Here is a 20,946-nt window from a genome sequence, read left to right as displayed (position 1 = left end):
GTGATAGGAGGTGGCTTGGGATTGACCGAATTCTCAACATGTGTGTAGGAGGAACCAAACGAGCAGGAGAGGGCAGGTGCCACTCTCAGTCCCCCACTCCCACAGCCTATAGGAGCATATGGAGGAGGGCCTGGCTCGCAAACAGCACCAGCCTGGTACAGTATGCTCTAATTAGGGTCTCCGAGGCTGCATCTGACGATGGATCACTAATGCTGAGCCAAAACATAAACAACCATTAGCGACTGAAATGTCTGTGCAGCTGTGCCTGACTTTCAGCCAATGTTCTTAAGTGCTTTAAATTATGTACTTGACTTTCAGCGCGGCCTGCTTTAATCTTTACTCTAGCCCTAGCTTAAGTAGAACCCCGACTCTGAATGTATATGCTATATCTAACACGCAAGGTTGCCTCTTAACCTGACAGTAGTGTATCTGATGGTTCCTGCCATGTTCCTGGCTTCGTTAATGCAAGTCTTCGTGCATATGTTGAAACAGCTGGAGGGAACGGCACTCTAGGAGTACATGATCACTCAGAAAGATTCAAGGGCTGAATTAAATGTCAGAATGTTTACACATCAAAACCTGACATGGAATTTTTTATTCATGAAAGGATTTCACATTGCCAGGGATATGTACTGCCCGGTCTGTCTCTAGTGTGGTGCGGGCATAAGATGTGAGAGCATATTTTGATAGGTTATGGACTATTCTGTTTAGAAATATACGAATAAAACAAAGTCCTAAAGGAGTAAAGCCAGTATACAGTATGAGAGACCATGAAAAAAAACAGACAGGAGAAAATATAAAAGAAAGACACACTGCAATCTATGATCCCCTGTGGTTTATTGGCAACAACGATCAAGAGTCCATTTACAAAGAACAAGCCCATAGAGAGAGACATACATGAACAGTTCCTTCCTATGATATGTCTACCCCAAAGAAGTGCATTCCTCATATGGGAATGGTCTTGATGACAAATGAATCATACATTTCCCAAGGTACTCTTCTCTTGTAATTGTGATAAGGGCCACTATGGCATATTGCACATTAATTAAAAAGGAGGCATCAAAATTCTACCATCTATTGAAGTCTGTCAGGACATTAATTTCCTCTATTCTTTTGTTTATTCATTACAACTAAAAACATCCACACATCCTGATGGTCTGGATAGGGACTTCTTCGCTTTGATGATTCTATTTACACTGAACAAAAATATCAACACAATGTAAAGTCTAGGTCCCATGTTTCATGAGTTGAAATAAAAGATCCCAGACATTTTTCGCAAATTTGTTTACATCCCTGTTAGTTAGTCAGTATCTCCTTTGCCAAGATAATCCATCCACCTGACAGGTGTGGCATATCAATTAGCTAATTAAACAGCATGATCATTACACAGATGCACCTTGTGCTGGGGACAATAAAAGGCCACTCTAAAATGTGCAGTTTTCTCACACAACACAATGCCACAGATGTCTCAAGTTTTGAGGGAGCGTGCAATTGGCATGCTGACTGCAGGAATGTCCACCAGATCTGTTGCAGAGAATGTAATGTTAATTTCTCTACCATCAGCTGCCTCCAATGTCATTTTAGAGAATTTGGCAGTATGTTCAACCGGCCTCACAACCGCAGACCACGTGTATGGCGTTGTGAGGGCGAGCGGTTGTGAGGCCGATTGGACGTACTGCAATTGTAATTTGAATGCACAAAAATACAGTGACAAGATCCTGAGGTCTATTGTGAGGCCCTTTTTTAAAGAAATATATAACTAACAGATGCATATCTCTATTCCCAGTCATGTGAAATCCATAGATTAGTGCCTAATGAATTTATTTAAATTGAAGGATTTCCTCATAGGTACTGTAATTCAGTCAAATCAATGAAATGATTGCATATTGTTGTTCAGTATAGATAGGATAAATTATTTAATTTGAGTGAAAAGCAACTGACTGATATTCAGACTGAATGTGAACTGACTTTGTGAGCAGTGGCTCTTGAGGTTAGCTATCATCGTGTTTACCTGTCTTCCACACAGGCCTGGTTTTACACAAACATACCTCAGGTAGGTCACTGAGGTAAGTCACTGACAGGGCAAATTATCTGTTTAATTGAATTGAATTCTGAGTCAGAATTGGGCATTACATGAGAATAAATATGATGTAAACACTCTTGAAATAGCAGTAAGTCAGCACATTTTCTACAGTTTGGCAACATGTTTCTCTGCTGGTATCTCTTCTGATGTGACTTCAGCTTACAGTCCACTGCGGTCCAACATAGCATGCTCTTTTATGTGTCATTTTGTCTGTACATCTTCGGCAGTCTCCAAGCAGCAGATAACAGATATAGAGGACCATTGTACTCCTGCCTTGCTCCCCTCCCTCGCTGTCTGTCTGTCTGGACCGTGGGCAGTGTATCAGATCTCACAGGCCACAGCCACGGAAGCTGGCACTCCATTTAAGGGGGTGTGGTAATGTTCAGCGGCTACAGGGCAGACTGACTCCCTCCCTCCCAGCAAGCACACACCGCTCCTAGAAGCCTTCCAATCAAGTGTCCTGTCCATCCTCAGCCCCTAGGGAGCTCTTACCCATAGAAAAAATAAAGGGAACACTAAAATAACACATCCTAGATCTGAATGAATGAAATATTATTTTTAAATACTTTTTTCTTTACATAGTTGAATGTGCTGACAACAAAATCACACAAAAATTATCAATGGAAATCAAATGTATCAACTCATGGAGGTCTGGATTTGGAGTCACACTCAAAATTAAAGTGGAAAACCACACTACAGCCTGATCCAACTTTGATGCAATGTCCTTAAAACAAGTCAAAATGAGGCTCAGTAGTGTGTGTAGCCTCCACGTGCCTGTATGACCTCCCTACAATGCTTGGGCATGCTCCTGATGAGGTGGCGGATGGTCTCCTGAGGGATCTCCTCCCAGACCTGGACTAAAGCATCCGCCAACTCCTGGACAGTCTGTGGTGCAACGTGGCGTTGGTGGATGGAGCGAGACATGATGTCCCAGATGTGCTCAATTGGATTCAGGTCTGGGGAACGGGCGGGCCAGTCCATAGCATCAATGCCTTCCTCTTGCACGAACTGCTGACACACTCCAGCCACATGAGGTCTAGCATTGACTTGCATTAGGAGGAACCCAGGGCCAACCGCATCAGCATATGGTCTCACAAGGGGTCTGAGGATCTCATCTCGGTACCTAATGGCAGTCAGGCTACCTCTGGCGAGCACATGTGTGGCCCCCCAAAGAAATGCCACCCCACACCATGACTGACCCACCGCCAAACCGGTCATGCTGGAGGATGTTGCAGGCAGCAGAACGTTCTCCACGGCGTCTCCAGACTGTCACGTCTGTCACATGTGCTCAGTGTGAACCTGCTTTCATCTGTAAAGAGCACAGGGCGCCAGTGGCGAATTTGACAATCTTGGTGTTCTCTGGCAAATGCCAAACGTCCTGCACGGTGTTGGGCTGTAAGCACAACCCCCACCTGTGGACGTCGGGCCCTCATACCACCCTCATGGAGTCTGTTTTTGACCGTTTGAGCAGACACATGCACATTTGTGGCCTGCTGGAGGTCATTTTCACTGTCAGGGCTCTGGCAGTGCTCCTCCTGCTCCTCCTTGCACAAAGGCGGAGGTAGCGGTCCTGCTGCTGGGTTGTTGCCCTCCTACGGCCTCCTCCACGTCTCCTGATGTACTGGCCTGTCTCCTGGGAGCGCCTCCTAGCTCTGGACACTACGCTGACAGACACAGCAAACCTTCTTGCCACAGCTCGCACTGATGTGCCGTCCTGGATGAGCTGCACTACCTGAGCCACTTGTGTGGGTTGTAGACTCCGTCTCATGCTACCACTAGAGTGAAAGCACCGCCAGCATTTAAAAGTGACCAAAACATCAGCCAGGAAGCATAGGAACGGAGAAGTGGTCTGTGGTTATCACCTGCAGAACCACTCCTTTATTGGGGGTGTCTTGCTAATTGCCTATAATTTCCACCTGTTGTCTATTCCATTTGCACAACAGCATGTGAAATGTATTGTCAATCAGTGCTGCTTCCTAAGTGGACAGTTTGATTTCACAGAAGTGTGATTGACTTGGAGTTACATTGTGTTGTATAAGTGTTCCCTTTATTTTTTTGAGCAGTGTATATTGTACTATGGTCTAAATACTGTAGTATTAGAATATTTATACTGAAGTATACTATAGTATACTGAAGTCCGCACAAACACTATAGTGAAAACTGTAGTATTCACTATAGTGTTTTTGCTGACATAACTGCAGTATACTATTGTGTTAAACTGTAGTGTTTTTGCGGACAAGATCGTAGTATACTGTAGTATTTACTGCCATGTTTTTGCGGACATGACTGTAGTATACTATAGTATTCACTGTAGTGTTTTTGCGGAAATGACTTTAGTATACTATAGTATTCACGGTAGTGTTTTGTATATTGTATATTGTAGTAACACCTGCCGACTAGTGTTAGCTAAGATGGCACAAGTACCAGACTACGCCTACTGTTTATTGAGGGGGACACATCAACCAGAACATAAGACACAGGTTCATGATATGCCACCTATTGAGTTGGGTCAACAGTTTTGAGCAATGCAATGGACCAGGCAACACATCATTACAATTGTAACAACTAGACAGGTTAGACAGGTTCTAGAACCATTAAAAGGAGTCAGTACAGAGGTAGATAAGAACAACCAACGCTTATTAAAACGTTTAGAGGATTAAGTTAGCATGTTTGACCTAGATAAACAACACAAATTAATAAGACTTCTGAGATCTGTTACTTTCACTACAAAAAACACGACAGTGAATACTATAGTATACTACAGTCATGTCCCCAAAAACACTACAGTGAATACTATAGTATACTAAAGTCATTTCCACAAAAACACTACAGTGAATACTATAGTTACTACAGTCATGTCCGCAAAAACACTACAGTAAATACTATAGTATACTACAGTCATGTCCCCAAAAACACTACAGTGAATACTATAGTATACTACAGTCATGTCCCCAAAAACACTACAGTGAATACTATACTATATTAAAGTAATTTCCGCAAAAACACTACAGTGAATAGTACAGTAAACTCTAGACCACCTTTACTCCACACACAGAGACAGGTACAAAGCTCTCCTTCGCCCTCCATTTGGCAAATCTGATCATAATTCTATCCTCCTGATTCCTGCTTACAAGCAGAAACTCAAGCAGGAAGCACCAGTAACTCTGTCAATAAAAAAGTGGTCAGATGAACAGATGCTAAGCTACAGGACTGTTTTGCTAGCACAGACTGGAATATGTTCCGTGATTCTTCAGATGGCATTGAGGAGTACAATACATCAGTCACTGGCTTCATCAATAAGTGCATTGATGACGTTGTCCCCACAGTGACTGTACGTACATACCCCAACCAGAAGCCATGGATTACAGGCAACATCCGCACTGAGCTAAAGGGTAGAGCTGCTGCTTTCAAGGAGCAGGACACTAACCCGGAAGCTTATAAGGAATCCCGCTATGCCCTCTGATGAACCACCAAACAGGCAAAGCGTCAATACAGGACTATGATTGAATCGTAATACACTGGCTCCGACGCTCGTCAGATGTGGCATGGCTGGCAAACTATTACAGACTTCAAAAGAGAAGCACAGCTGCGAGCTGCCCAGTGACAAGAGCCTACCAGACGAGGTAAATTACTTCTATGCTAGCTTCGAGGCAAGTAACACTAAAAAATGCATGACAGCATCAGCTGTTCCGGACGACTGTGTAATCACAGGACTTTTAAGCAGGCCGCAGGGACAGATGGATTACCAGGACGAATACTCTGATGATTGCTGACCAACTGGCAAGTGTTCACTGACATTTTCAACCTGTCCCTGACTGAGTCAGTAATACCAACATGTTTCAAGCAGACCACCATAGTCCCTGTGCCCAAGAACACTAAGGTAACCTGCCTAAATGACTACCGACCCGTAGCACTCACGTCTGTAGCCATGAAGTGCTTTGAAATTCTGGTCATGGCTCACATCAACACCATTATTCCAGAAACTTGAGACCCACTCCAATTTGCATACCGCCCCAACAGATCCACAGATTGTGCTATCTCTATTGCACTCCACACTGCTCTTTTCCACTTGGACAAAAGGAACACCTATGTGAGAATGGTGTTCATTGACTACAGCTCACCACAAGTGCCCTCAAAGCTCATCACTATGCTAAGGACCCTGGGACTAAACACCTACTTCTGCAACTGGATCCTGGACTTCCTGACAGGCCACCCCCAGGTGGTAAGGGTAGCTAACAACACATCCGCCACGTTGATCCTCAACACGGGGCCCTTCAGGGGTGCATGCTCAGTCCCCTCCTGTACTCCCTGTTCACTCATGACTGCATGGCGAGGCAAGACTCCAACACCATCATTAAGTTTGCCGATGACACAACAGTGGTAGGCCTGATGACAGACAACGATGAGACAGCACATAGGGAGGAGGTCAGAGACCTGGCTGTGTTGTGCCAGGACAACAACCTCTCCCTCAACGTGATCAAGACAATGGAGATGATTGTGGACTACAGGAAAAGGGGGACCGAGCACGCCACCATTCTCATCAATGGGGCTGTATTGGAGCAGGTTGAGAGCTTCAAGTTCCTTGGTGTCCACATCAACAACAAACTATCATGGGCCAAACACACCAAGACAGTCGTGAAGAGGGCACGACAAAGCCTTTTCCCCCTCAGGAGACTGAAAAGATTTGGCATGGGTCCTCAGATCATCCAAAAAGTTCTACAGCTGCACCATCGAGAGTATCCTGACCGGTTGCATCATTGCCTGGTATGGTAACTGCTCAGGCTCCGACCGCAAGGCACCACAGAGGGTAGTGCGTACGGCCAAGTACATCACTGGGGCTAAGCTTCCTGCCATCCAGGACCTCTATACCAGGTGGTTTCAGAGGAAGGCACTAAAAATTGTCAAAGACTCCAGCCAAACTTGCCATGGACTGTATTGTCTGTGGTACCGGAGCACCAAGTCTATGTCCAAAAGACTTCTTAGCAGCTTCTACCTCCAAGCCATAAGACTCCCAAACAGCTAATCAAATGGCTATTTGCATGCCCCCGCCCATCTTTTACGCTGTTGCTGCTCCTCTTTGTTTATTATTTATGCATTGTCTCTTTAACTCTACCTACATGTACAGTTGAAGTCGGAAGTTTACATACACTTAGGTTGAAGTCATTAAAACTTGTTTTTTAACCACTCCACAAATTTGATGTTAACAAACTATAGTTTTGACAAGTCGGTTAGAACATCTACTATGTGCATGACAAGTAATTTTCCAAAAATTGTTTACAGACAGATTATTTCACTTATAATTCACTGCATCACAATTCCAGTGGGTCAGACGTTTACATACACTAAGTTGACTGTGCCTTTAAACAGCTTGGAAAATTCAAAAAAATTATGTCATGGCTTTAAAGCTTCTGATAGGCTAATTGACATAATTTGAGTCAATTGGAGGTGTACCTGTGGATGTATTTCAAACTCAGTGCCTCTTTGCTGACATCATGGGAATATCTAAATAAATCAGTGAAGATAAAAAATTGTCGACCTCCACAAGTCTGGTTCATCCTTGGGAGCAATTTCCAAATGCCTGAAGGTACCATGTTCATCTGCACAAACAATAGTACACAAGTATAAACACCTTGGGACCCTGCAGCCATCATACCGCTCAGGAAGGAGACTTGTTCTGTCTGCTAGAGATGAACGTACTTTGGTGCGAAAAGTGCAAATCAATCCCAGAACAACAGCAAAGGACCTTGAGAAGATGCTGGAGGAAACGGGTACAAAAGTATCTATTTCCACAGTAAAAAGAGTCCTCTATTGACATAACCACTCCTTCGTTGCCCGGGCGGTGTGTTTGGGATCATTGTCATGCTGAAAGACCCAGCCACGTTTCATCTTCAATGGAAGGAGGTTTTCACTCAAAATCTCACGATACATGGCCCCATTCATTCTTTCTTTTACACGGATCAGTCGTCCTGGTCCCTTTGCAGAAAAACAGCCCCAAAGCATGATGTTTCCACCCCCATGCTTCACAGTAGGTATGGTGTTCTTTGGATGCAACTCAGCATTCTTTGTCCTCCGAACACGACGAGTTGAGTTTTTACCAAAAAGTTATATTTTGGTTTCATTTGACCATATGACATTCTCCCAATCTTCTTCTGCATCATCCAAATGCTCTCTAGCAAACTTCAGACGGGCCTGGACATGTACTGGCTTAAGCAGGGGGACACGTCTGGCACTGCAGGATTTGAGTCCCTGGCGGCATAGTGTGTTATTGATGGTAGGCTTTGTTTCTTTGGTCCCAGCTTTCTGCAGGTCATTCACTAGGTCCCCCCGTGTGGTTCTGGGATTTTTGCTCACCGTTCTTGTGATAATTTTGACCCCACGGGGTGAGATCTTGCGTGGAACCCCAGATCAAGGGAGATTATCAGTGGTTTTGTATGTCTTCCATTTCCTAATAATTGCTCCCACAGTTGATTTCTTCAAACCAAGCTGCTTACCTATTGTAGATTCAGTCTTCCCAGCCTTGCACAATTGGTGGCTGACTAAATACTTTTTTGCCCCACTGTACCTAAAGAAGAGTTAATCTCTTAGTGAGTTTTATGCAGTAGTAGTCCTGAATTTACCTCAGTGCTTCCCAAACTGAAAACAATAACTTCATTTTCAGTCTGGTTCTGCGGCAGTCTTGATTTTCCTACAAAAACATTGTCTGTCCTCCTTCTCTTCAAAATACGAGTTGCTGGAGGCGAACCTGGTTCCATGAGATCAACTCTCTCCCTGAGCTCCGTAATGATGAGCTGGCCCATGTATTCGTTAATTAACAGCTAGTCATTTTTCCTCTCTCTCTCCCCTCTCTCACTCATTTTCCAGTCCAATCTCTTTCTCCCCCACTTCCTGTCTCGTTCGCCCCTGCTGGGATTCTGACCTGTGCATGTGTGATGTGCTGTCAATCACACATTATCTTTGGTGTTCCAACAGCTCCTCCACATTTGGCTCTGAGGCAGAAACACATTTTGGCAACAGATTGTTTCAGGCCACCACGTCTGTCTGATTTGTTCCAGAAGAATCAGAGTTCAGGCAACAGCATTTCCATACAAACTGTGTGTGGGTACTATTCAGTATAGGACAGGCGATAGATAGATGATTTACACAGCTGAACATTTCCTCATTATGCTTTAATGGACATCAACAACCATATAATTTTGGTGTTGAGATCGATAACACTATTTGACTATAAATGATAATGACACAATCATTTCCTGTATCGATCAGCCAACGAGGATCTGATCAAGGTCACAGTTAATTTACATGTGTCAATGTCCCCCGTTAGACATCATGCTTACTACTGTAGCTAGTTTTAGCACCGCATGAAAAGCAATTTTCCTCATGTGGATAATTGCATAATGACACACAACGCACATAATGAATCGCATTATGTTCTCAAATTGCTACCGTACATCAGACACAGTTAGGTAAACACAGTGATGATGACAAGCATGTACACATCTTAGAGATGTTCTGATGCTGTCACATTAGATAGTGTAGATGTTGCATGTTTTTCCAATAAGCCACTCACTGGAGCATTTAGTGTTTCCTAATAGTCCACTTCACCTCTGACGTTTTCCTATCATCTCAATTATGTGACATGCGAAAGGCTGTCCTCGGAGAGCTGTGTCAGGCAGCATGGAACATTTGCGATTTTGCTGTGTCATAATCATGGTGTGGTCATTTTTATGAACAGACCAGATGATTACAGCCTCTCCACGGGTCATTACTTTCTTTAGAAACTTTTAGGGTGTGTTCTCCCTGATGCATTCTAATTGGCTCGATCTGTGTGGTCTAATCTTCAGAATGACCTTTGGATGAAAATATGGAACGTATGTATGATGTGTTATATTGTGCTTCCATCTCTCAATATCAAGATTATTTCACATGACTGTTTGTAGAAGCAAAAAGTCAGACGAAATAATCATTTGTCACGCATGAGTGAGCAACTGCAGTAAACAATTCTGAGACTGCATAACAAATGTTTATGAGGGATACTTGGGAGACATAAGTTGCATTGCAATTACACAGCATGGACTTAAGAGAGCGGCTTAACGACTTGTTACTATGGCAACACAATACAGACTCTCATGGAAGTGGCCTATTAAGGATGCAAATTGTCTTCCTCCAGACTGTGCCCGTTAAGCTTTTAACACTTATTCCCGCCCTGAATATATGTTTATCATATTGTGACAAAGAGCGAAATGAAGACCGGTATGGTGGGAGAGAAGATGGAGGACTATTGTGAGAGCCCATTATAGTGAACGTCAATGGGTTTCCCTGAAGGGCACTTCTTTTTACCAGAGACTCAGAAACAATAGTTTTAATTATCAGTTAACCATCCTTATTACAACCTGCCTTTATTTTCTTATTTTCCTGCTAGAGAACTAATATGGTGAGAGTCCCCATGAGCAAGGGCACGATGATGGATGCATTCACCCTCAAACACCAACAGGAAAAATAGCTCTACCTAATTTGTTCATGTGTAGGAACTTTCACTATACAGGGTTCCTTCCCAAGTTTTCATATCCAAGTGTTATTTGTCTTCCCTCGTCACAGAAAGTATAATTTGGTAGCTGAAACAGGGAACAATTACAGCAGAGAAAAATATGAGTTGAGAGAGAGAGAGAGAGAGAGAGAGAGAGAGAGAGAGAGAGAGAGAGGAGAGTGAGAGTATTCTTCACTGGTCTAGCCAAAAAGGCTACAGAGGGAAGGAGAGAGGTTTGTACCAGTTGATAATAAACCAACATGTGACATCTTTTGGCAAGGCTTAATGCATGCTGGGCCAGAGCAGAGTAATGTATCCAGCTACAGAGAAGCACAACGTCCACCTCTTAAACTCCATTTGGATCAGGAGTCCATTTTAGTAAAACAAAAAACTGTTAGCTTGTAGAAGGATGCTTTATAATCAAGCAAAAATAACTCCAGGGGACTGAAAATTATATCGCCTTTATTCATCTCTTGCACGATAAGGCTTTTTAACTGCTTCATTCTGGACCATGCAGCGTACCACTGGCTAGCGTGTTGATACCGCGGGTCTCCAGTGTTTTTAGCACAACAGAGTTGTGAAATGAGAGCAGAGCTTGGTGGGATCAAGACAGGCCCCGGGACTAGTTCTGTCATCTTCGTCAAGCAGGGTTCTACACAGTACCTGGGGCAGATTAGACTGCCCTCAATTTCATCACACCAGGCCTGTCAAGGCTAGCCCGCCAGAGAACAGGAGAATACACCACGACAGCGCAGACACAGGCACAAATGGGACGGAGCTACGTAAACCTCCAGAGATACAGGAGAGGAAAGAGAGATAGACAGAAGAGGAGAGAGTGAGGAGAAAGAGAGAGAGAGAGGGAGACAAGAGGAGAGAGGAGAAAGAGAGAAAGGAGTGAGAGAGTGACAGGAGGGGAGAGAGAGATACAGGAGAGGAGTAGGAAAGAAAGAGAGGTACAGGGAAGGTGAGAGGGAGAGAAACAGAGAGACAAGGGAGATGAGAGAGGAACAGAGATGAGAGAGCAACACATTCACTTCCGCTCAAGCCATCACCAAGATAACCCACAATTAAGGGATTGGACGGACAGCCTCTAAAGTCATCTGCGGACCACATAGACACTTACTGTAAGCGTTCTACACTTTGACCGGGATTTGCGTGTTCTTGTTATTGGCCTGATATTTGAGTTTTGCCCAAAATATCTTCCTGAATTTAGCTCTGATTCGTCCGCTGTCGTGACGGTGGAGAAATTAGAGCAGACATGGCATATTGGGCCCAGTGAGGAGGCAGGATGAATGGTCCTGAGGGTAGGAGTTGGGGGTAGGGGAATGGGGCGAGGATTCCTGAGACTGGCTGGGAGTGGCAACAGATGGGCAACTAGACCACTGGATCTGTGAGACACCAAGTTGTGAGTTGCCTGGGTATAGGTTGTCCTCCAATTTTGTTTTTGAAATGACGTAATACGCTGTTAATTAGATCTGTTTTCCCAGGCGTTAAACAGTCCTACTTTTTGGTAATTAATAAATCATTTCCAGAAACTCGCTGAATCCTTTTGATACTCAAAGGATGATTATGTTAATGTTAACCTAGCTAATTATTGCGTTGTAATTCAATTACGGTTTACGCTCCATATAATGCAGCCGATTGCACTCTGTTGTCTTCTCACTATTAGTAGATGGAAGGCTGCCTATTCAGAATGAGCAGTGGCTCTGCATGGCTCGATTCATTCATCTCGCATGCCAAACCTAATTGTGTGTCTGATTAAGACACATGCAATTCCTCCAGGCCTGCCCCATAACCAATTTCCTGATCTCTAAAATGAACCCATTCCATTCTAAGCAGCTGACATGTGTCACTGAACATGAAAAGGATGTCTGAATATGTATTTGAATAAAAAGCCATTCTCCACTTGTTCGGTAACCAATAGGCTCTAGACTCTGTCAATGAGTCAACATTGTTTTGACTTGAATTCGACTCGGTGGTCAAAGGGTTCAACGTGTCACTTCCTGTTGCACTGAATGGGCTTTTTGCATATAGCCGATGATGTCATGTTCAGTCAGTCACTCACTATAGGATTTACTGTGTTGACATACAGTACAGCCCAGTAGAAGATGCTTGCAGTATTCATTTGGCAGATAAGGGTAGTCCAATGCGACACTACCTTTAACACTCCTTCTGTAAGTATGACATAATTACAACAGTTTTGTCTCAAATATAATATAAATAACAAAAAAAAACTGATGCATATTACAATATTTGGGATGAATTATTTGATAGGTCACGCTGGTCCTTTAGGGGTCACATTCTGAGGGTCTGGATGACGGTGCAATAATAAAATACTTACCATGTCTGTGTCTGACACCGGTCCAAAGCTGGTCACGTAGATATTTGTCCTCACCTCCGTCACACTCTCTGCTTGGACACGAAGAGAATACAAAGAGGCAGAGTTTAAGTACCTTTATGAAATGACAAAGGAGTGCTCCATCTCAGATGTTTACCATTCTTAAGCAAAATTCTGGAGACTTTGGTTTTCAAACAGCTGTTTTTAAGTGGCAACTATATTTGAGAAAAATTCCAATCTGGTTTTCGTGCTCACCACAGCACAGAGACAGCCTTAGTTAAAGTGGTACATGATTTTAGAGCCAACACAGATGCCAAACAGCTCTCTGTCCTTGTACTCTTGAATTTAAGTGCTGCATTCAACACTGTTGACCATGATGTCCTTCTGGACAGACTGGAGGGGTGGGTTGGACTCTCCGGTCCAGTTCTAAATTGGTTTAGGACCTATTTAACCAGTTGAGAGTTTTTTATCACCCTTGGTGAACATAACTCAGAGAAAATACATATCACATGTGGCGTTCCAGAATGTTCTATTTTGGGTCCGGTACTGTTCAGTTTATACATGTTACCCTTTGGCAGAGTTATCAGAAAGCACAGCAATGATTTTCACTGCTACGCCGACGATACACAACTTTACATTTCTGTGTCATCAGAGGATTTTAGCTCAACGGATAAATTATTAGTCTTTATTAGTGATTTTAAATACTTGAATGGCTCACAACTTCCTCCAGCTAAATCAAGAAAAGACCGATGTACTATTTAAAAGAGATCTTAAATACATATTCTTAGCTTTGCTTTTCCTCAGGGTGCTTTTTAGTCGTTCAGTTTTTGTCATTCTTTTGTTTTTTATCTTATGTTTGTTGTGTCGTAAATCTTTCCGCTATTATTATTTTTTATCCGTAATTTCCTGTGAAGCACATTGCTTTGCATTCCATGTCTGTAATCTGCCGTATAAAAAAATCTTGATCTGATTTGACCAGTCCTTTCTCTGACCACCAGACCTTATTGCTGCTCTGTCTGCTCCAGGTTAGTTGTTAATGTCAGTTCAGAAAAGTCAGCTCACTTTCCAAACTACAAATCCAATGGTAGAGGCAGAGGCATGACTATTTCATGTCGCAACACTCTACACCATATAAACAAGACCGAACCTACTGTATGGAGATAGCCAGACTTTAATCGGGGTTGTTTTCAGGGAGAGTGTTTGCATCATCATCATCACAAAGTGACAAACGGAGATTAGAAACAAACTGAGATTAGAAACAAACTGAGATTAGAAATGAGAAATGAGAGATGAGAAATCACAGGAATAATGAGGGTTGGCAGGACCACATTCAAATCATATTTAGGCCTGTTTAGAGGGACTTGTTTGTATTGGTGTCAGATGATGCTGTGCATTATTCTACGGTTTTCTACTGTGCGTTATCCTTCAACTGGAAGTGCTTCCTATCTGGGCTAAACAACATTTCTGGTGTAACTGGGTGAAATGTGCAGTTTCAGAAGAGAGTTAAAGAAAAGACAAGAGATGTAACAGAGAGATGACAATGTGCTGCACATGAGTCATCCTAAATACAATGACGGGAGTGCGGGGAATCACCTTGAAGTTATAAGGTTTCCAAATAGAGCCTCCCGACCTTAACTTTGATTTCATCAATTGTAGGATGTAAATGAATGTCTCTGTGCAAATGAGGGGCTTTGATGTAAGGCTGTGAGTGGCTGTCTGCCAGTCGTTGCTCCTAGACAAACTGGAACCAATGGAATGCTTCCAGAACCTGCCTTTATGGAATTTAGAGTTCCCCTGGCAACATGACATCAGCCATTAATCAAAATGCACATGCCGAGGTCTTTGGAATACAGAACACGTCCAATACATTTGGAGGGCACCTGAGATCTCTGTCTGGAAGGTCGGAGACTCATGGAAAGTGCACAGGTGGCATAGCTGATGTGGTGACACTTATCAGACATCCTAGTGGGGGTGGAACAGTGTGGGGGTGCTCAACACTGTCAGCTTAAAACGTCACATGGATTTCATATTCACACTCTCACCGACCTCTGACCAAGAATCCCAAAAAGGACTTATAATAAGTTCAATTAAAAAAAATATACACAATGAACTTAAAATCATTAGCATACGGTCTTAATGCTGCCCTGATGATTATCTAGCATTAGCCTTCCTCCGCCAAGGCCGGGCCGTGCCCAGTGGGCAGGAAATCAGAGCTCTGCTGGACCTCTGGGATCTGAAGACTAGGCTTGCATGCCACGTGTCAAGAAGCTGCTGTTTTGAATAGGGTCTTTGTAGCATTCTGCTAGCGATAAGCATCTCCTTGTGATGAGGATTAGTCATTTCACTGTTCCAAAAAGCAATCTGTTCAACATCTGAAGAGATGTACTCTCACTGTGATCAGGGAAACTGAGCTGGTAATGAAAACCATTGTCAGACTCTGTAGGATCAATGGAGGTCACTCTGACAAGGGAACCAATTCATCATGGGGTCACAGCCCCAAATCTATCACTATACGCCACAGCTAGCTGCCTGGCTCGCTGGGCGTGGGCTGGCACCGCGGGGAGGCAGGGAGGAAGGAGAGGGGAGAGCAGGTGCACTCTGTTTCAGTAGAGGCAGTGGCCAGCGGCTTGTTTTTAACTAGGTAGATAATTGTATTTCACTCCAGGTTCTGGTGCGCCATATCATGTGTTCAAGCTTTTGTCCCAGACCACCACTAACAGAGCTGATTCAGATAATTAAGGTCTTCATGAATAGCTGATTGATTCTTCAAGTTAAAACTAGCTTACTTTAATAGTTTAAGGTAGTAGAAGCAGACAGTTCGACATTGTCACGACTGCTGCCGAAGTCGTTGCCTCTCCTTGTTCGGGCGGTGCTCGGCGTTCGACGTCACCGGTCTTCTAGCCATCATTGATCCTTTTTTCATTTTCCATTGGTTTTGTCTTGTCTTCCCATACACCTGTTTTCAATCCCATTCATTACCTGTTGTGTATTTAACCCTCTGTTTCCCCTCATGTCTTTGTCAGAGATTGTTTTTTGTCAGTGTAGTGTGATTGTTGTATAGGTGTGCGTCGGGTCCTTGTACCCATGTTTATGTACATTTAGTGTTATGGAGCATACTCCGTGGACTTTATTAAAAGACTCCATTTTACACTCCATTTGACTCTCCTGCGCCTGACTTCCCTGCCACCTATTACATCTACGCATGACAGAATCTCTGACCAAATATATGAAGTCAGCAGGAGAGGACACTATGCCCATGGAGCTGGAGGAACGCGTTCAGGAACAAGCTAGGGAGATTGACGTTATCAGCTCCGTCATGGATCACATTGCCATGAAAATGGATCGCTGGGAGAGACAGGGAGTTTCTCCAGCGCCACCACCACCACAACCGGAATCTCCCGTGAACGATTTTTCCTCTCCGGAATCGAGGATCCATTTATCCCTACCTACGGGATACAACGGAGATACTGCCGGCTGCCAGGGTTTCCTCCTTAAACTGAACTTGTATCTAGCCACGGCCTCCCCAGTACCATCTGACCGTGAGAAGAGTTACGCCCTCGTCTCATGCCTCACCAGGAAAGCCCTGGAATGGGCCAGCGCTGTGTGTAGTAGGGAGGTTGCGGCGCTGGACCATTTTGAGGAGTTCACCCGCCAATTCCGGATAGTATTCGATCACCCACCTGAAGGCAAAGCAGCGGGTGAGCTTCTCTATCATCTGAGGCAGGAGACGAGGAGTGCACAGGATTTTGCCTTGGAGTTTAGGACCTTGGCTGCCGGCGCTGGATGGAGCGACAGGGCCCTGATCGACCATTACCGTTGTAGTCTACGCGAGGACGTCCGTCGGGAGCTGGCCTGTAGAGACACCACCCTCACCTTCGACCAGCTGGTGGACATGTCCATCAGGCTGGACAACATGCTGGCTACTCGTGGACGTCTAGATCGGGGTCTGGTTGTTCCATCCTCCCGCACCCTCTCTCCCGAACCTATGGAATTGGGAGGGATGGTGCGCAGGGAGACCGGAGGGGGTTCCCGCTCGAGCACCATTCAAGGTCGCAGAGAGCACACTGCTGGTCGGTGCCGGGTTGGTTCCTCTGGGAATAGAGAGGGCAGGCAGGGCATTCTGGCGTCACCCCAGGTGAGTAGGCACCATTCTCATCCAGAGCCCTCTGCTGCACTAATGTTTGTCTCTGTCTCTTTTCCTGACTTTTCACTGCATTCACAGTATAAGGCGCTAGTAGATTCGGGTGCGGCTGGAAATTTCATTAATAAAAGTCTAGCTCATAGTTTAGGGATCCCTATTGTTCCTGTGGATATGCCTTTCCCTATTCATGCCTTAGATAGTCGACCATTAGGGTCAGGGTTTATCAGGGAGGTAACCGCACCTTTGTGTATGATAACGCAGGAGGGTCACAAGGAGAAGATTAGTCTTTTCCTTATTGATTCTCCTGCGTATTCTGTGGTGCTAGGCCTACCCTGGTTAGTTTGTCATAACCCCACTGTTTCTTGGCCACAGAGGGCTCTCACAGGGTGGTCGCGAGAATGCTCAGGTAGGTGTTTAGGGGTTTCCGTTGGTGCTACTACAGTGGAAAGTCCAGACCAGGTCTCCACCGTGCGCATTCCCCCCGAATATGCCGATTTGGCTCTCGCCTTCTGTAAAAAGAAGGCGACTCAATTACCACCCCATCGACTGGGGGATTGTGCGATAGATCTCCTGGTAGACGCTGCATATCCCAAGAGTCACGTGTATCCCCTGTCGCAAGCGGAGACGGAGGCTATGGAGACATATATCTCTGAATCCCTGCATCAGGGGTTCATTCAGCCATCCATTTCACCCATCTCTTCGAGTTTCTTTTTTGTGAAAAAAAAGGATGGCGGTTTACGCCCGTGCGTTGATTATCGAGGTCTTAATAAAATCACAGTGAAATATAGTTACCCGCTACCTCTGATCAATACGATTATTGAGTTAATGCACGGGGCACGTTTTTTCACAAAATTGGATCTCAGGAGTGCGTACAATCTGGTGCGTATTAAGAAGGGTGATGAGTGGAAGACGGCATTTAGCACCACCTCAGGTCATTATGAGTACCTGGTCATGCCATATGGGTTGATGAATGCTCCATCAGTTTTCCAATCATTTGTAGATGAGATCTTCAGGGACCTGCACGGGCAGGGTGTAGTGGTGTATATCGATGATATTCTGATATACTCTGCTACACGCGCCGAGCATGTGTCCCTGGTGCGCAGGGTGCTTGGTCGCCTGTTGGAGCATGATCTATATGTCAAGTCTGAGAAATGCTTATTTTTCCAACAATCCATCTCCTTCCTAGGGCATCGGATTTCCACTTCAGGAGTGGAGATGGAGAGCGACCGCATTACAGCCGTGCGTAATTGGCCGACTCCAACCACGGTAAAAGAGTTGCAGCGTTTTTTGGGGTTTTCCAATTACTACCGGAGGTTTATCCGAGGTTTTGGTCAGGTGGCAGCTCCCATTACCTCACTGCTAAAGGGGGGCCCGGTGCGCTTGCAGTGGTCGGCTGAGGCGAACAGGGCTTTTGAGCACCTGAAGACTCTGTTTACTTCTGCGCCTGTGCTGGCTCATCCGGATCCCTCTTTGCCATTCATAGTGGAGGTGGACGCATCCGAAGCTGGGATAGGAGCAGTGCTCTCTCAGCGTTCGGGTACGCCACTGAAGCTTCGCCCCTGTGCTTTCTTTTCTAAGAAGCTCAGCCCGGCGGAGCGAATCTATGATGTGGGGAACCGGGAGCTGTTAGCTGTCGTAGAAGCTTTGAAGGTGTGGAGGCATTGGCTTGAGGGGGCTAAACACCCTTTTCTCATCTGGACTGACCACCGCAATCTGGAGTATATCCGGCAGGCAAAGAGATTGAATCCTCGCCAGGCAAGGTGGGCCATGTTTTTCACTCGTTTTGTGTTTACTCTTTCTTACAGACCAGGCTCCCAGAACGTTAAGGCAGACGCATTGTCTCGGCTGTATGACACAGAGGAGCGGTCCATGGATCCCACTCCCATACTCCCAGCTTCGTGTTTGGTGGCGCCAGTAGTGTGGGAGCTGGACGCGGACATTGAGCGGGCGTCACGTGCAGAGCCTTCTCCCCCTGAGTGTCCAGCTGGTCGTCTGTACGTTCCGTCTGCTGTACGCGACCGATTGATATATTGGGCTCACACGTCACCCTCCTCTGGTCATCCTGGGATAGGTCGGACGATGCGCTGTCTTGACGGGAGATACTGGTGGCCCACTTTAGCTAAGGACGTGAGGATTTATGTTTCTTCCTGCTCGGTGTGCGCCCAGTGCAAGGCTCCTAGACACCTGCCCAGAGGTAAGCTACAACCTCTACCCGTTCCTCAACGGCCGTGGTCACACCTGTCGGTGGATTTTTTGACCGATCTTCCACCTTCACAGGGTTACACCACGATCCTGGTCGTTGTGGATCGGTTTTCTAAGTCCTGTCGTCTCCTCCCTTTGCCCGGTCTCCCTACGGCCTTACAAACTGCAGAGGCCCTGTTTACACACGTTTTCCGGCACTATGGGGTGCCTGAGGATATAGTGTCTGATCGGGGTCCCCAGTTCACATCAAGGGTCTGGAAGGCGTTCATGGAGCGTCTGGGGATCTCGGTTAGTCTTACCTCAGGTTTTCACCCCGAGAGTAATGGGCAGGTGGAGAGAGTTAACCAGGATGTGGGTAGGTTTCTGCGGTCTTATTGCCAGGATCGGCCGGGGGAGTGGGCGAAGTTCGTGCCCTGGGCAGAGATGGCTCAGAACTCGCTACGTCACTCCTCCACTAACCTTACTCCCTTTCAATGTGTATTAGGGTATCAGCCGGTTCTGGCTCCTTGGCATCAGAGCCAGACCGAGGCCCCTGCGGTGGACAATTGGTTTCGGCACGCTGAGGAGACCTGGGAGGCAGCCCACGTCCACCTTCAGCGTGCCATAAGGCGCCAGAAAATTGGCGCAGACCGTCGCCGCAGTGAGGCCCCAGTGTTCGCACCAGGGGACAGGGTCTGGCTCTCGACCCGAAACCTGCCCCTTCGCCTTCTCTGCCGGAAGCTGGGTCCGCGGTTTGTGGGGCCGTTTAAAGTCCTGAGGAGAGTGAACGAGGTATGTTATAGGTTACAACTACCCACTCATTACCGTATTAACCCCTCGTTCCATGTGTCTCTCCTCAGGCCGATGGTGGCTGGCCCGCTCCAGGAGGCTGAAGTGCGTAATGTTCCTCCGCCTCCTCTAGACATCGAGGGGGTTCCGGCGTACTCTGTTCGATCCATTTTGGATTCGAGACGTCGGGCGAGGGGCCTTCAGTACCTCGTGGACTGGGAGGGGTACGGGCCGGAGGAGAGATGCTGGGTTCCGGTGGAGGACGTGTTAGATCCTTCCATGTTATCAGAATTCCACCGTCTCCATCCGGATCGCCCTGCACCTCGCCTTCCGGGTCGTCCCCGAGGCCGGTGTCGACGCGCAGCTGGAGCCGCGCATCAGGGGGGGGGTACTGTCACGACTGCTGCCGAAGTCGTTGCCTCTCCTTGTTCGGGCGGTGCTCGGCGTTCGACGTCACCGGTCTTCTAGCCATCATTGATCCTTTTTTCATTTTCCATTGGTTTTGTCTTGTCTTCCCATACACCTGTTTTCAATCCCATTCATTACCTGTTGTGTATTTAACCCTCTGTTTCCCCTCATGTCTTTGTCAGAGATTGTTTTTTGTCAGTGTAGTGTGATTGTTGTATAGGTGTGCGTCGGGTCCTTGTACCCATGTTTATGTACATTTAGTGTTATGGAGCATACTCCGTGGACTTTATTAAAAGACTCCATTTTACACTCCATTTGACTCTCCTGCGCCTGACTTCCCTGCCACCTATTACATCTACGCATGACAGACATTATAAAAAGCTAATATGCTAACTAGCTGATGAGCTCGTTGAAGCAAAGCATGGCTATGTAGTGAATGTTTCAAACACAGTTCTATTAAAGTGGTGGATGGCAGACTCAGC

At 45.7% G+C, this 20,946-nt stretch overlaps 1 protein-coding gene across 1 annotated transcript in view; it reads right to left on the bottom strand.

Annotated features, from left to right (window-relative positions):
- LOC110533955 (gamma-aminobutyric acid receptor subunit alpha-3-like) overlaps positions 1–20,946 on the bottom strand; it is a 158,259-nt gene that overhangs the window by 65,133 nt on the left and 72,180 nt on the right. Inside the window, exon 4 of the mRNA XM_036990375.2 lies at positions 12,949–13,019. Within this exon, the coding sequence (XP_036846270.1) occupies positions 12,949–13,019 (71 nt within the window). The remainder of the gene's footprint in view (positions 1–12,948; positions 13,020–20,946) is intronic.

This window comes from Oncorhynchus mykiss, chromosome 10 (genome assembly GCF_057628025.1).
Source record: "Oncorhynchus mykiss isolate SJ-2025 chromosome 10, ASM5762802v1, whole genome shotgun sequence".
NCBI classification, from domain to species: Eukaryota; Metazoa; Chordata; class Actinopteri; order Salmoniformes; family Salmonidae; genus Oncorhynchus; species Oncorhynchus mykiss.
This window is presented reverse-complemented; position numbering and strand designations above follow the sequence as displayed.